Source organism: Drosophila grimshawi, unplaced genomic scaffold, assembly GCF_018153295.1.
Source record: "Drosophila grimshawi isolate 15287-2541.00 unplaced genomic scaffold, ASM1815329v1 contig_1377, whole genome shotgun sequence".
NCBI classification, from domain to species: Eukaryota; Metazoa; Arthropoda; class Insecta; order Diptera; family Drosophilidae; genus Drosophila; species Drosophila grimshawi.
In genome coordinates this window covers 3,750,702-3,768,750 of record NW_025062900.1, presented here as the reverse complement: position 1 = coordinate 3,768,750, position 18,049 = coordinate 3,750,702, and the positions used below count along the sequence as shown (strand labels likewise).

Sequence of the window (18,049 nt, the reverse complement as noted above, 5' to 3'; positions counted from 1 at the left end):
GAACTGAAACTGAGTTCGAAGACGCAGCTTGCGCGATAAATGTGACACGAATGAATGGCTGAATGAGCAGATGAGCCACTCACACTCACTCACTCACTCGGTCAAAAATATTCACAAATTCATTCGCACTCGCAGTCAGCGCAATTCAGCGGTAAATTGCCCACTGAGAAGCTTTCAGCTGAGCTTTTGTGAGAGCGAATAATGCGTGACAAGGCTACAAATCCTTCCGCTCTCGCCAGGACCTACCAGAGAGGGTTGTCACTGAGTTCCGCAAGGGTGATTAACTATTTTCTTTCTCAATTGAAGACTAACAAACACTATCACAATTATTGTTGGTGATAACAATTAATTATACCTCATTAGGATAATTTCCGGAGCTTGAACCGAAACCGGAGTTTACCAATTGAGAAACCACCAGCAAAGTTAACATTATTTTGCCTGGCTCAATTTTGTTATGCAAATGGCAATTAAGCATGGTTCTCGATTATTTCTACTTACAGCAAACTATTCTCAACCCTGAGCGCCACTTAATAAAATGATGACCGACAATAATAAGAAAAAGCCACACGTTAAATGCGTTCAGTTTTTGTTTTATATATATTTAAGTCGTGTTCCAGTTCACTGCTGGCTCACAAATCTGTCCAACATATTAATTAAGCTTAATCGTAAGTTTCCTTTTTTTTTGCCATCAAGTCACCAAGTCGTCAAGTCGCTGTCCAATTGAGTCTTCTTTATTTCTATATATATATATATATTTGTTTTTTGCAATTGTTTGTCGCTTTTGTGTCTCAATCGGCGCAAAAATCGCCGAGCTTCACCAATTTTTTTTAGTGGCAGTCTCTCAATCTGAAAGCTCAATCTCAAACAAAGTGTCTTGCCCTTTTGGGCGGGCAGCTGTCTCGCTCACTCGCACACTCATCCGTCTATTCCGCTGTGTTTTCAATTGATGTCATTACCACTTTGATTGAGCGACGCTTGTCTATAAATAGATCTGGCAACTCTCGGGTTAAAGTACGCACAAAAACACTAATTGCTTCAATTTGACGCGTTCGTTGGTTAAAGCTTTCTAGAAAGCTGCAACGGCTCAAAGCTTATCAAAGACACCAAAATACTGGTACTTTTGGAAAAACAATACAAATTCCCATTGTTTTTTGTGGGTGGAAAGCTCAAAGAACTAATCTATACACAAATGTTGAAAGCGCCGCTATTTTTCGAGGGTCCATTAAATGTGGTTGTTGTTGTTGTTGTTCTTGCCTATTAATGCAAAGCGTCGCCACAATATTTTTTGCTATTAATCTTGAAAGCGTTGCGTCATGATCAGGGCAGGGGTGGGTGGGGAGAGGGTAGTCTAAGGGGAGCCGGGGACTTACAACAACTATATTAAATCGAAATAAACCGGTTTCAACAAACAATCATTTTGCTTATACACAGTTGTTTAAACAAAACAACATTTGGTATTAAAAATAACCAAATAGAAAATAAATGAATATGATATAAATTTTGGATTTCTCTTAATAAGCAAAAACAAAAAAGGTTTCTCAAAGTCAACTCTGCTGCTTAGCTGGTTGAAACCGAATTGGTTGAGTTTTTATAGCCCAATACCAGTTTCAACTAACTGTCCCACTGATAAGGAGGCTGGCACTTAAGTCACTTAAATCAAATACTCATTCAAAATTCAATCAATAACATCATCAGAATCAAACAAAAATGAAAGAAAAATGGCATTTTGCACGTGTAAATTGACCCAAATTTCTTATCAACTTCTGCATGCTGAAATAAAAATAACATTTTCAGCTACACTGACAGAAAATGAAAATAATAAAATAACTACGTTTAATTTGAAGAACTTTAATAACAAAAATCAATTCAAAAACCTGTTTTAAATTTAATTATTTAAAATGAGCAGTAAAAGAAGGCAATAAACTTTATTGCAATTATTTGTTGTTGTTGTTAGTGTGTTTTATGTGAAGTGTACGCCCGCACACACACACACACACACACAGATGCGATAAAGTAGGGGAAGTTTTTCACGCCCTTCTTGCGAAAATTGTCTCTTCTTCAAATATCAGCGAACACCTCTGATAGGGTGATGCTGCTGCTGATCTTCGCTCTCTTACGCACACACACACACACACACAAACACACACACACTCAGACACACTCTCGGCTAATCTCAGCGCTCAGCTGCAGTTTTCCAAATCGAATCTGTTTTGAAAAACTCGACGCAAGTTTTCAGATTGATTTCGACGGTGCGCGCGTCAAGTTGTGTTCTCGAGATCTCGTCTTAATTTAATAACATTCCAACATCATTTGTGAGTCACACACTGTGCGCTATTATACATATATATATATATACTTATGTATTTTACATATGAGTGATTAAAATCAACAATAAATTGCATTTCTTTTTCATTATTAATTATTTAATTGACGAGCTTGTGATAAAGGCCAATGGAAAACAATATTTATATAGGACAAAAAAACAAGTGGTTTTAAATAAGTGCCACAAACATTGAGCATCGCAACTCTTACAAAATTGTATCAAAGAGATCAACTCAAGAAACGAAGAAAATGTTGTAAAGTAATCTGGCGAAGAGCTCTTAAGTAAATGCATTAATGCTAATTCACATGTCAAACAATTTGTGCTAATCAGTACTAAAAGCTTGATAGCAATATCTGTTCGTATTTACTTATCTAACTATACCCTCGAAAACGTGTTGATTGGGTGTAACAGACTTTGAATTTTTAAATTGGATCTCCTATTTATTGGCCAGTTTTCCGTTCCCCGCAAAAATTAATACATTAACAAATCTCGGTTAAAATCGTGGCAGACAAAATTCTCACATAGCAAACGCAAATTGAAATCTTGTTAATTTTTTTACCACTTGTTTTTTTAGTATTTAAAAGTAATGCATTATTTTTCACCTATAGTTCTCGTTTGTTTTGTTACATAAGATATTTAAACCATCAACTAATTGACTTTACCGAGTCCAGACACAACTAGAGACGTCTGCCAAAAGAATATACCGAATATAAAAAGAGTCTGAGATTAAATCAGCTGAAGAAGAGCTGCACACGCACAACACACACACCCCATCAACACACACAAAGATACACACGCCAAATATAAAACGACGAAAATGACAACGAGATTCGCCTACATTGTGTTAATCGCTTTAATTGCGAACATCTTATCAGGTAAATGATGAAATTATATAATAAACATGCACAGAGAACAACAAGAAACAATTTAAAAATTAAGAAATATTAATTCAATTACAAAATGCATTTAAATCGAGATTCTTCTTCAATGTAATACTAAATCGTATGGTAATAATATTTATAAAGTTTAATTTAGTATTTAACGATTAGACAGTCAAGAATGTTAAGTTTTTATAATGATTTTTTCTCTGTGTATAGCATGAAGAAAGAGGCACTTTAAGATACATTTTAAGATAAGAATGTCTATTATTGTATTATTTATTCTAGAATGAAGAACCTCGATTTAATTTTGTAATCCTCGCAATTCCCATTTTTAAATGAAGTATAAAATTTTTATATTACAATTAACTAGCCTAGTTTATCATAGTAATTTTTATCTCTGTGTATAGCCAGGTCAGGTGTCAGGTGTATGACGTATTTTGGACTAGGTTAATTGGGCGGCGACAGACTTCTCTTGTTAACTCAGTTAAAGTGCATGCAGAATTAGCCAATTGATTTAGTCATAAACAAGACAATTGTTTACATCTGCTTTTAGACTTAACAATTTAGATTTCTTTATGTGGACGCGCTGTTGTGGAACACAATGCCAAATTGGGCAGGCAAATTGAGGGGGTTTTTTTAATCAGTCAAGTGAACAAATCAATTGATTGTTGAGCTTTGCACTTTAATTAAATTAAAAAGCCAAAAAAATACGATAAAATCGTAAATTGATCCGGTTTCACATATATATATATATATATATATTCTCAATGCAAAACGAGTGATAGAAGAATAGAAAGGTGCCAGGTGCTATAATACAATGTTGTTGTAATGAGATTGAATATGAGTTGAAATACAGCAGATGAAAACACACACGACGGCCAAATACTCAGTCTCTATTTATTCATAATCATGCAATAAAAATAAATATATATATTTATATATATATATTTATCAAGTGAGTCAATTTTCGATGTGGAAGTTGAGCCATTACCCAAATTGAGGAAGAGGGTTGGAGACGTCTACAAACTTTAAAATACCCACAGCCAAGGGGAGAAGAACAACAGCGGTAATAAAGCAAAACTGAAATCAAAGGAAAATTGCAACTGTTACCGCAATTTGGCATTTGAGATTTGAGATATGAGATATGGGATCTGACATTTGCATTTAACATTTGCGGTCAAAATAAACTTGAACTTGTAGCGCAGTGTTCGTGCTTGGCAAATGTGCGCTAATCAAAACGCAAATGTCTCGTATAACAAAAATTGCAATGCAATATGCGATATACATATATATATATATATATATATATATATATATATATATATATATATATATATATATATATGCATATATGCATTTTATGATACAAAACTTGATTGTGCAGTTGCTTATCTGATTAGCGCCAAATAGCAGCAATAAATTAACGCCTCTGCCTCTCATCGCGGAGCATTTCCGAGCTAAGCACAATGTGTGGGAGAAGTTGCACTTAAGTTCTCATGATGCAAAATGTAACTTCAATTGAGTGTTATTAAGTTAGTGCATACATACATATAAACATATATTTATATACATATATATATATATATATAGAGACATACATGTATCACCTAGTGAACTCTATGCAAATGTTACAAGCGTATGCCAATTGAATGTTATTTAGTCCCTTCTTACACCAATATACAGCAGACACAGTAAACGACAAGTGAGAAGGTTGTAATCAGTCGTAGCCGACTGCTTAATACTCTGTTAAGTGCTGAGGAAAAATCCATTCTGCTGGTGTCGCAGTTAAGGCCGGTTGACCCTTAAAAAGACAATTAGCGATCGATATTTGAGATTTAGATGAATTAGCATTATATCTGCAACATGACATGCAACACTCTATGCAATATATCGATATCGATATTGATCGACATTGATGAATCGATCACCAGTTTGAGGAAGATGAATGCCGATCTTTACAAATAAGGTGAAGTGGAAGAGTTAGTCAATTTAGCTTGGATCACTTCTGTAACTACATTTCGACTCGACTTAAGCTTAAAGTTATTTCTTTGAGCTGTGGATGCCTTATGCTATTTTGCATATAATCTTATTTAGGGTATCTCGAGTAACTTGCATTTAAATTTGTTTGCTGCCTGCGTGTCAGTTACAAAGCAAAAAAGAAACCAGTAGCAAAATAAGAAACAAGAAATGCTCGCCAGTTGACATGCAATTATTCAGCCCAACTGCCAACGGTCTGTCAGTCAGTCCATCAGTCAGTTAGTTGAGTTTGTTGCGTGGCGGGCTAATAAAATAATTTTGCCGTCAAAATGTCTAAGCATATTGTGAAAAGGGCACTTTTACATTTTTGAATGTCCGTTGAATATATCTGTGTGTGTGTGTGTGTGTGTGTGTGTGCTCCTCTCGTTGTTGTTCTTGACAAATTGTTTTTCCGTTTTCCGTTTCACTTTTCCCTTTACCATTTTCCATTTCGATTTATTTCTGCAGCTTGGGGACTGCGGTGTCATCAGTGCAACACCCACGACAACGATGATTGCGAAAGTCTGAGGGTGAATACGCCACGTGCCCAGCTCGACGATCAATATCTGAAGGATTGTGCGCCGAAGGATGGACAGCCGCCGTTCTGCCGGAAGACGATCATTCGGCTGGAGGTGCCGCCGGAGCAACGGATTGTGCGCAGCTGTGGCTGGGTTCAGGAGAAGATGCACAATACCTGTTTCACTGCCGACAACGAGGGCTACAAGGAAACGATTTGCACATGCAGTGACGAGGGCTGTAATGCTGCCGGCTTCTCTAGCCCTGGTTTGGTCACACTCCTCGCAGCTCTCTCCGTCTCCTTGGGCTGTGCTGTGCTGCTGCGACGCTGATTCCCTTCCATCTCATCTACACTAACCTGCATATCTAATCTCGATAGAAAGTCATTATTATGAAAACAATTTCTTTAAAGTAGAAACACTTTGCTTTGATCCAAGAAAACTTTAAATTTTCTTAAGAAACTTATTTCCAAAACCTGAAAATTATTAGTTTTTTTAAGCACTTTTTTTTAAAGATACTTTGTTAAACAAAATACAATATTTAAATTTGTTCTTTTGACATCTTTCTATAATTTAAATAAGTTCTTTGCTTGCTCCAATTGAACTAGATACAGTTAAAAAAAAACATACTTATACAATATTTTTAAAATTCTATATCATATTTTGTTTGAGTTAGTAGACACAAAACTAGAAATTTAATAAAAGCCGTACAATATTAGCATTTAATTAATTGTTTTCGCGCAATTGCGAAATTTCGCATTTGTATTTGATAATTGTACAAGAAACAACTTTGATAGTAACAAGTATTCAAGCATATGATTTGATATTTTATATTTTTGGTGTAACTTTAATTCTCTTAAGAAAATTATACGCAAAGGAAAAAAATGAGTAAAGTACATATTTATGATTCAGATATAAAACGAATCAAAAGTGAACACAGCGGCAAAAGTCTTAAGCCAAGAATAAATTCATAGATATAAACAAATTTGATGTGTTCTTATTTAGCATTTTTATGGCATAAATAATTTGATTAAATTTAGCTTGAAAGCAGATGTAATGAACATTGAAAATGTGCACCAATCACAAGTTATTTATGACCAGCACTTTCGAATCATTTGGCCCAAACTCAAGGCTCAACTCAAATGCATTCCATGGCCAGCTGTTATAAGTGTCTGGCAATGCGTATAGAAAACAATCATATTCTTTTATTTTTGTTACAGTTACTAGTTATATATATATATATATATATATATCACTTATGTACAATTTGACCAAGGACTTCCCGCCCTCACGAATTGGGCCAAACACCAGTGCTTGGCCAGTTGATGCCAAAATGTCTGCACAATTGTTTTGTGGCTCAGTCGTAGACGCAGTTACGCAGCAAAAACTACGAACATAACTTTGTTAGTTTTATGGCTGGAGCCAAGAGCCGAGGGGGCAAGGATGAATGGCGACAAGGACGGACGACATGTTGCCTCACTGTTGGCTATACTCGAAAAATACAACAAAAAAAAAAAAAACATAAGCAGAGAAATGTGCTTGAATTGCCCTCATCATTGTGTAATTTTCTACTATTTACAAATTAAATTTATAAGTCGTTATTTTAGATTATTTATTTTGTATTTCATATTTTCCATACAATAAAATTCTTTAGCTAAGATTTGCAATTTTATTTGTAGACTGCTTTTTTTCTCTGTGTATAGCTACAGCTAGCCATTTTAATATTTGGCTCGTTACATGTGTTGTTGTTTGGCTTTTGCCCAGATTCAGATACAAATACACACACGCACACACACACACGCGTACACACAAACAGCTTCAGAACAGAGAGAGAGAGAGAGAGAGAGAGAGAGAGAGGGAGCTACATCATGTTATATTTTCTGGAACTGCTTTCGTCGCCAGCTCAAATCGCTTTTATTTTATTCACAGTCTTTGTCTATGAGTGCTTCGATGCGAATGTGAATGTGAATGGTGATTGCGATTGTGAGTGTGTTTGTGGATGAGTGGCTGCGTGTGCGTTTTGTCGCCAGCCTGGCGCCATCGTCCAAGAGCAACAGTATCCACAGCTTCCGTTCGAGAACCACTGACTTCCACAGCCGCTCAACTCCCTCCCACATTGCCTCCTCCTTGGCCAGCCAGTCAGTTTTATTTTATTTTCGCGGACTCCTTGGCGCCAACATAAAAAAATTGATTTTCAATCCAATAATTTTCTTTTTGCCACTTGTTTTTGCTCGGCGTGCGTAATTCGATGTGGCTCTCTGGACACTGGACACTGAAGGACATTGAGCTTTTCCTCCTTGCCTCGATGCCATTTGGTTTATTTTAAATTGCATTATGATTTTTTATTATCTCCGCTTCTGCGAATCGAGTACTCTTTTAAAAGTATTGATTCTGGAAAGCCTGACAATATGCAATGAATAATTGAAAAGCTGCTTGATTTCAATGGCACTGATTTCGATTTGATAGTCGTCCTGAGATTAATAGAGTTTAAGAGAGCATCTGCTTAGCATGTTGCTTACCAAGGTATCCCAAATAAAAATAATGGTTGCGTATTTAAATATTCTTCTTCTGTAAATGAATAGTGCAATTTTCATTTGAGCTGTCAACTCCACCTATATGCCAGGGCATGTTTTATTCGACCTGTCAAAGATGTTTGCACTTTCGTGCTTAGAGCTCTAATCGTATCAGCACTTTCAACTAGAAAGTTATATTACTTACTTGGAATTTTATAAATATGTATAATAAAACTTGTCGAGCTGAGAATGCCAGCAAACTTTTCTTTTACTTCCTAAAATATACTCGACGAGTGCAAAACACGTAAAAACTATTTCCAGCACATCAACTGCCATTTTTTCCTTGTTATCTCTTTCAGCCATCTTTTGCACTTGACTGCAACTGCACCTGCAACTGCAACAGAAATAGAGACTAAGTCAGATGGGCCAATTGATTGTCCGAGGCTAAAAGATATTATATTTCCAGTTTACAGGTCAGTGAGCTGGCAAATTGCACCTAGCAATAAACTTAATGACGATCGGATAAGAGACTTTAAAAATACGTGGCATGCAACAGTTTTTATGCCCAGTTTGCCATTAAATGGACGAATTTACGCTTATCAAAATATAATATATAATAGCATTGATCATTATAAGGATATTTAAAATTATACTTGCCGAACTAAGTCTTGTTCATCTATATTCAATTTTAGTTATAAGCCGTTTAAGCTGTTGGCAGGATAAATATGAAGTTGTGTCCTTATGCAGCTTTCTATGAGCGCTCCAACTTCAATGTATTTATATATATCATTATACCAAGTTGGCCAATGTGTTTTACTAGCAATTGCAAATAAAGAAGCCAAGAAAAAAGGCAACTTTTTGCCAGTTAATTTACTACAATTCTCAATATTGCTGCAATAGCATTGCGTATACGCAATAAAAGTTTATATTGCTTACTGTTGGCTCTTTGGGTAAATTGCAAACTTTTTATTGGGTACTTTGTAAATATATCAATAGCACGCAGAGAGTAAGTGGAGTGATGTCAATAAAATGCATGCGTTGCACGATGGTATCGAGGAGTTGCGTGTAAAAGTGTCAAGTTGTAGAAATTGCTAAAGCATAATTTATGGGCTGACCTTTGACCAACAACCGGAAACGGAAACGTGCGTAAACATTTTTAATTATGTCCCGTCACCGTCGCGTTGTGGCATGCAATGAAAGAATCTCATCAGTGCCTCACACGACGCACCACACGTCACCCCCACGGATTATGACATCAACACCAGGGTCGACGACGTCATCGACAAGTGGACAACAATATGGAGGGAGAGACTCTAATGTGACCTCGGCACGCAACAGTCGCTTAGAAATTGGGCAACTTTGATTTAATGTTGGCCTTCATTTACATGTGATTTGTTCACAGCACCCCTCCACCAGAATTAGGCCCGACTCTCAGTCGCAGTCTAAGCTCATTTCGCCAATGTCCACTCAACATAAATCCATAAAAATGTAAATAAAAATTGACCTTGCTAAATTGACGATTACACATCTTCGTATTCCTAATCGTCGATTAAACAGTTTGCCAGTTAAGAGCCAACTGCTATAATGTTCTTTATTTCTATGAGCCGGTCATTTTTAACTTTATCCATTTATTATAAAGGTGGAATCTAATGCGCCTTTTTTCTGTAGATAAACAACTAATATTCATTTTATTTTAAATTGAATTTACGAAACAATATAGATAATAAATTAGCATATAAATTTAGCATATTTTTATGTTGCTTTATTTTCAAAAAATCATACTTTAAAAGTATGATTGCAGCTAAGTTTTGGATGTATATTAAATGATTTTAGATTTTTTGATTGAAATGAAGATAATCATTATTAAATCAGTTAGGTAATCATTGGCTATAGCTTCAGCACTTCATGATCTCTTTGACAACTATCTGAACTTAACAACTTAATTTATATTTATTTGTATTTCACTTCTTATTATGCAGGTCAGACTATCGCCATCTTGCAATTCATCAAGCATCATCATTAGTTGAACGGTGCCTTTCAGATGAACTATGCCAACCATGCGGCGGACACTTTGACCCCATCAGAAGCTATCGCATAGAGGCAGCGCACAGGTCAGAGACAGCCAGGGCGACTCGGGTATTGAGAAAATGTATGTCATTTTGTCATTTTTTTTATCTTGGAAATTTGGCTGCAGCGCCAAGGGACATCCCGCCCTGACCACGTGCCTGGGGTCCCTGATGTTCTGGGGCAAGCAGCATGCAAATGTTTGGCTAAGCTACTACTATAATAAATTTAAATGAGAGCATTTAACGATGCGTTTTACTCATGGGATATATGGATCACAGATGCCCCATTAAATGATAGTTTCCTATTTCCCCTGAACCATGAACTATGAACCATGAACCATGTTTGAGCTGTTAGACAATCCCACAATCCTTGAATGCAGTTGGTCGATAGAGTTGGTCCTTGTGATACTAACGTACCAAATTTGTAGGAAATTCTTTTAGAATATAGCCGAGATAGAGCGTATTTTCTGATATGTTATATATTATGCATATAATTGCACAGCAAAGCATATTAATTTTTAGTGTCGCTCAAAATTATGCAATGGATTTGGATACATTTTGGCCTGATGCACAGCTACAAATATATATTGCTTTTATCCAACTACAGAAAGCGCTTAAAGCTTGACATGCCCGAAAGTATGCAAGTTTTAATCGGGAAGTTAATCGGGAAAATTGACTATTCATTTATTCTAAATAGCAAAAAGCAATATATACTACTACTATATATAATCGTAACCAAAACATGTATATTTATAGAGCTGTGGGAATATAGCAGACGAATCACGTTTGTTTAAAAATAATCTGTGTTCGCGCGTTGATAAAAAGATATTCGTGATTTTAACTCACTAATTATTATATTATGAACATATTTCAAATTTAAATATGTATTTTGCCTGTCTGTAAGTCAAGTATTTTATATACATAAGGCCTTAAATTAACACAAAATTATAATTTGATTCCGTTCGGCAAGGATATTTAATAATCGGCTTACCAAATATAGCTGTTTGGATTTATTTTCTCTTTCTTTGGCTGTTGTTAGGGCCAGGGCCGTGACCTATACCAATCAGGGGCCGCATTGTTTATGATAAATTAGAAATACTTGCCAGTTGCAATGTCTACTCTGCCAAGAGGATTTTGAATGCGATAAACAAACGCCCACAATGAAGGCGACAAGCGAGGACGAGAACGGGAAGGGATCTGTCGGGGTCGGGGTCGGAGATGGGTAGGATAAGTTTACGCTCTGGGAGGCCACTAATTGCGATGGTTTGTTCTTGTTGCACAGTGTCAGCTTTGTATGTGTATCTGTTGCTGTGGTTTGCCTTGTGAATACATAATTGCATTGCAGCAGCAGCTGGATTGATAACTTTTAGATAAGTTTTTTGAAAAAGACGTCTGCTGGGACCCAGCTATTGGCCTTAGAGGATGCATATGGCTGCAATTTCGCAATTTGAATACCATTATTTTTTTCATTTCTTTATTCATTTTTTTTTTTTTGGCTTGGAGCCATGTGGGAGCCAAGAGGTTATTACTGTCATAGCCACTCGAGTGCGGCACACACAGCACAAAGAGGGGGGAAAGGATAGCGGAGGAGGGGTGCAAAGGTTACGATGCACCATGGGATGAACTAATAATTTGTGTGGAAGAAAATCACAACATCTTTTGTTACTGCATTATTATTTGCCGAACATGTTTAAATCTGCGTCTGCTAAGATAACAGCTATATAGGAACTAAAATTAGGATTTTTTAACTTTAACTTTAAAACAATTAAAGTTTATTCTCGACTGAACCAACTTAAATCTAGTTCCGCTTTATGAATTGAGTGTATTGCATAGCTTCATTGAAAATTCAAATTCCACAACAAAAGGATATTTTAACAAGTTTAACCATTTTTCTATTCACGAAAATGATATAAAGAGTTTTTCTATTCATTTATGCCACAAAACGTGCCTTTCTTTGGCCATGGTACACTGTGAGGCAGACCAGCGCCACGCCCACATGCCACAAGGTTCTCGTGTTCGTGTCGCCTTCGTGAGTGCGCTGTTTGCCGATGACGTAGCTGAGAGCCAAAAATATGGTTCTGGCGCCAGCAACAGAGCACACAATTCCCAATTCCTTAAAACAGTTTGCAATTGGCCACCGTTGGCGCCAGAACCATCTTTTTAGCTCTCAGCACGCGTCGAGCATAGCGCAAAAAAAAATATTTAAAACGCTAAGCCGAATATGATACAAAATATTAATACACGGCAATAAGAAAATCGCCAATTGAAAATTGTTGCAGAAAGTGCAAAAATCCCATTAAAAGTTATACAAATTAAAAACAAAAAGTGCAAAAATGTGCGAAAATCGCCTAAGGAGGTCGTCAGCTATTTTGTTGCTTTTGCACTTCCTCTGCTGTCTAACAAAAGGTGTGTGCGTGTGTGTGTGTGTGTGTGTGTGTCTGTTGAGTGCTCTGCCTGATTGTGTTTAAAGACTTCTCAAGTTTATCACTTAAACAACAATTTTACAAATAAATTTCACAATAAAAGCCAATTAAACTAATAAAATAAATCAAATGAAAAATGTGTTATTAAAAAATGGCTTAACAATTTTTTTAAAAAATGGCTCACACAAGTGAAAAACTATTTTAAAATAATAAATGAGTCTGGAAATCGTTGTAGAGTATTGTAATATAAATACAAATATTTGTATATTAGATTAACATTTGGAATAACTTACAACATTTTAAGAAACTGGAAAATAACAATTTAAAACTATGATAAAAATGTTGTAAATTCAAATGGTGCCGCCAAAATCATTAAATATATTTATGTCGGCTGCTATAGCTTAATAAAAATAATTAAAAAAAAAATAAAGAACATATATGTTAGGCACGCTAAATTTTTTAAGTCCTTGCAGATCGGAATTCATTTGCTTAGATCCAAAATTCGTTGTTTTTCCTCTTTAATTAATGGACACTTTACTATATCGAGGCTGATCATGAATAAATGTTATGCTTTATGTCTTAATTAGAATTAGTATATGATAGAACAAGAATAGATAAGAATGAGAATAGATACTTAATTGAAGTTGCATACAATCCACAGGCGCAGCCATAAAATGTTTTGTTTGCGACTCCAGCGATAATCCTAGCTGTGCGGATCTCGGCACCAACTCGAGCATTGTTCCCGAGGTAAGTTTACCGTTACGTGCCACAGATCTTTGTGTAGGAGAATGTGAAGAGTGTGTTCTTGAGATATCTGGCAAAACGCTTAACCTTTGCCCCAAGTAACCCATTCAGCCAATCGGCCCACGATGACCTCAATCAAAGTGGCTGCCCAGCTGGGGGAGACACACAGTAAATTAAGAGCACATAGCACATAAATTGTGAAAAACGGAAAGCGGAAACAGAAATGGAAACGTGCAACGTCGTCGTCGACATGGTCGTTGTCGTTGAGACCGCAAAGTGAATAGATTGCCATTTTTTTCTATTATATTTTTTCAATCTGACCCATTGAAAATTGCATTTGGCCAACTCTACGAGCGTATATTTCAACAACTTGGCATTTTGACATACTGTTTGCCGTTTGATGTATATCACTTTACTAACTAACAATTCACATTTGACTTGAAAAACATTTTTTTCTTTAAGAAAATACGTTAAGCAAGTATTAGCCATTTGATCTCATGTTAATTAAATAGGCATACAAGCTGAAAGTTTTCAGAAACTGGTTAGGAGAATCTAAAATAAGAAAATTATTCATAATCAAATCGTATGAAAAGTAAAAATCGTGTAGCAAATCTAAAGAAAAGAAATTGCAGCTCAATAATAAAACGTACAGAAATGCATAATGAATTATTAAAATATTTACATTAATATTTATTTTATAAACTGAGGATGCTTCAGAATTAGTATAATATTTGTTGTGTACTTTAAAGAAATTTATTTTATATTACACTTATTTTAATATCTGCAAAACATAAACCTTCGAACAAGAACCATTTTTGAAAACCAAGCGCATTTTAAGATATTTTTATTTAGAACCATGTCAACTTACGAATCTTATAGATAATTGCAAAAAACAAACACAAATAATTCGTAGAAAACAAGCTTTATTAATGCTTTCAACGGAATCATAATTAGATTAGAACCTTTGTTTTTTGCGGCAATTCTTTATTTAAGTGTAAATAACAGGAGATCATAAAATAATGAACAATACCTTTTGTTGACTTTTGATCAACTTCATTTCTGGGCCAGCGCCTGCAAGTTGCAAGTTGCACTCTTGATAACAATTACAATAACGATAACGATGCTCGACATAGTGATAAGATAAACGATATTTTTACTGCAGCACTTGCAATTAAGTGGGGAATTACACAGACCAATAAATCAAGGCGAGGTTAGATAGAGGATGTAGATGTGGAGAGGGTCAGAAGATACACAATCAGATAGCAATCGAATACAATCGACTGACTGATCAATCATTAGCCATTGTTCGTCGTGTTTCTCGCTAAACAAATATTGATCGATGTCTTTACGATTAATAATGCTACCTGAATTTGTTTCATTCTAGGAATGCACATTGGACAAAATGAAATCTCTGGACACCTGGCTATTCGATTTGAACAAGTTCTCCTACTTCGATAACGGGGGCAACAAAAATCCGCTGATGAACTGCCAAAAGGTTGTGGCCAAAGATCGTAAGTACACAAGTCGATCAATTTAATATGTTTGCAACTTAGTTTTATGATAAACAGTATTGTGATATTTAGTATTTCCATAATGAAGGGGGCAGAAATAGGGAGTAAGCAATACAAATATAAAATATTCTTGACAAGTGCACTCAGAATAAAAAATCACCTTGAAGTCTACAAAATAACCCTGAAAACTAGAAAAACTTTCTGTTTTTTTTTTTAAACTTAACTTAGAGATTAAAATTGTAAGTTTATCAAATTAAATTATATATGAATTTGTAAACCATCGACGCTATTTGCATATTACGAAATCTTTAAATAATATTTAGTAAAAAAAACAAATGTAAGAGTTCTGTGAAACGGAATTTTTGAAAGAAACAATTTTGCTCTAATATATTAAAAATATATTATTATATACAATATATATTATTAGTGTTTTTATACTTTGATTCAGAGGATAGCAGTTTTGAAGGGTTCATTCGCCCAAAGACGCAGAGTATCTTTTACAGCTGTCAGAGTATCTAGACTGAGAATCTTCGACTGTAATAATTCTCACTTGATTTTCACTCTCTATATAGTAATATATAGGTTGTTATTGCAATCTTACGTTGCAACAGGTTATTGGCAAATAAAACTCGTCGTTGAACAATTGAATATAGAAATTTATTCTATGTGCTTCGTTGCACGTGCCAATCTCGACTGAACTAAAGTTTCTAACACGGTCAGCTTACGATTAAAGCATTTCTTAATCTAGAGTTTATATGTAAGATAGATAATATGTATTGAATTGTGTTTATTTTTATTAAATTTCTATGCTTTGTTGTGCTTCACAGCTGATACGAGAAAGTTGGTCACCGCACGCTTCTGTCAGCTGGACACTGGCGACTCGAATGCCTGCGAAATTCTGCGCTCTAAGCTGAAGATCACCAGCGATAGTGGCAGTCAGCGCGGTCAGCAGCGACGCCGTGAACGGGATCAGCAGCAGCAGCAGCGACGCAAAGGATATGGCCAGGATGCTGAGGAGGAGTCGCCCGAGGAGCAGTTCTTTTGTGACATCTGCAAAATGGATCGCTGCAACGGCGCTGCCGCCGTAACGCTGACGTCATGGATGGGCGTAATAGGCGTGCTGCTGTTGTTACTGCCACGCCCATTTTACTGCTGAAGCGGTGGGGTCGAAATTGAGGCATGGACGGGGCTGGTTGCATTTAGGTTGAGTTACCGTTTACCATTTACTTTGTAAATATTCGAGCGCCCATTGAGCGACAGACATCATTGAAAAAGAAGTAAAAACAAAAAAAGAAGAAGAAAAATACACACACCACCCACCAGGGGGCAGCCCCTCCTCCTCCTCCTCGAAAGACCACCAAGCTGGCCGTTAAAGCCAGCACGGCCCTAGAAATGTAAGTGACAGCAAACACACAGATACACAACACACAGACACATAAATACCCACAGATACGGATGCAGATACACAGCTAAAGAGATACAGATACAGATACAGATACAGATATATACTACTCCCATGCTGCTCCGCCTGCTCCCCGCAGTGGCAATCGCTTTGTGTCCAAGCAAATATGCCAATTTCAATTAACAGTCAGCTTGGGCAATAACAAATAAGCCATTAGAAGAAAGTAATCCGATGTGCATAATTGTCTGCCAAAATGTAAAGGGATATTTGAAAAACTGAAAAATATTTAAAAACTTGGAAAATCAAAATTGCTCATCATCTTTTGACAGATAATTACGCAGATAGCTTTATAATCCGATCCGGGCAGCGATTTACCCAGAGAGCTTAACAACCGACTGAGTTACTTGGATAAATGATTTTTGGCTTTATCGACTTGGCTTTTGTTGCCGATCAAATTGATGGAAAATTTATTACATTTTCAATAACAAAACTTTGCCAGGAAGTTAGTAAAAAATGGATCCCCAAAACAATGAATATGACTTTATTGAGTTGTAATTTGCAATTGTTAATGAGCTGTTTAATTGTGGGATGCGAAATGAATTCACCAAAGGCCTTTAATTTTCTATTGTTCACATTGTAAGCAAGTGTTGAATATACATATATATATACATATATATAATCGTATTTAATATAAACATCTAATGGTAACATGAAGTAACCAAATACAAATGCCTGATTTTGAGTTGGGCTAGCTTCAAATCGGTTCAAAACTGTTAAATAAAAAAACATAAATTTTATTTAATGTTAAAATTTGTTTTATTTTTTTTATTGTAATTTATTGTATGTACTATGTGTATTTTTAAGTAGAGAGATCATAAAATAGATATGCTTGAAAAGAGAAATTATAAGCAAACTAATCAAAAATGTTGAACAAATTATTGCAAATGAAAAAGAAAAGAAAACTCAGACCTTTCTAGACTCTTTCCGAGCTTAAATCAAAATAATGAATAACATTTATTTCATAATTTTAGAAGCCATTTTCATTTGTACGGAAAGAGTAAATGAATCTTATGAAAAATGCTTGCAACATTTTTATTTAAATGTTTCAGCAAAGTTAAGCAAAACAACCAAAGCAATAACCTTAAAATATACACATTAGAATAAAAATGTATTTATATGATTTTCAAAAAAACACGCAAAAACAATCAGCAAAATGTGTGAAGAAAAACGAAAACAAAAGCAAAGAAAACTAAAAGTGCAACAAATGTTAATTAAATGTGCAATTAGGAAAGTTGAACAAAGCAATACTGAAACTAATAAGAAATAAACTAATAAGTGTTTACGTCCCACAGAAATAAAGCAATAAAAAGAAGTCCAACTTGATATCGTCGTTAAACTCGAGTTTTAGTTCGAATTTAGTAATGAAAAAATGGCAAATAGCAAAAAATGCGTTAAGCAAAGTCGTTTGAAAATATAACAGTGTGTAGCACAGTTCGTATACTGATAGCAGTATGACAGTTACTACTCTGGCCAATCAGTGACAATTAAAAATGTTGGTAAGTAAACAGCGCATCGAGCAGAACCGTATTTTGGCTAGTGTTATACGAACAGTCTCTCTCTTTAAGAGTGTAGCACAGTTTTGTCTTGATAATAAA

The 18,049-nt window shown here is 35.5% G+C and overlaps 2 protein-coding genes across 3 annotated transcripts; both read left to right on the top strand.

Annotated features, from left to right (window-relative positions):
• Positions 1 to 2,234: 2,234 nt before the first annotated feature.
• LOC6561943 lies at positions 2,235 to 6,720 on the top strand. Of its 2 annotated transcripts, none has more exons than XM_001989167.2 (3): positions 2,235 to 2,312; positions 2,956 to 3,198; positions 5,689 to 6,720. In XM_001989167.2, exons 2-3 carry the CDS (start codon positions 3,141 to 3,143, stop codon positions 6,066 to 6,068), a joined length of 438 nt encoding a protein of 145 aa, XP_001989203.1. In that variant the 5' UTR covers positions 2,235 to 2,312; positions 2,956 to 3,140; the 3' UTR covers positions 6,069 to 6,720. The 2 variants fall into 2 exon arrangements, with proteins under 2 accessions (XP_001989203.1, XP_032592616.1); XM_032736725.1 differs by having other exon boundaries at positions 2,932 to 3,198.
• Positions 6,721 to 12,473: 5,753 nt separating this feature from the next.
• LOC6562538 lies at positions 12,474 to 17,777 on the top strand. Its single transcript, XM_001989168.2, has 4 exons — positions 12,474 to 12,720; positions 13,399 to 13,484; positions 14,866 to 14,992; positions 15,820 to 17,777. Exons 1-4 carry the CDS (start codon positions 12,648 to 12,650, stop codon positions 16,146 to 16,148), a joined length of 615 nt encoding a protein of 204 aa, XP_001989204.2. The 5' UTR covers positions 12,474 to 12,647; the 3' UTR covers positions 16,149 to 17,777.
• Positions 17,778 to 18,049: the final 272 nt, after the last annotated feature.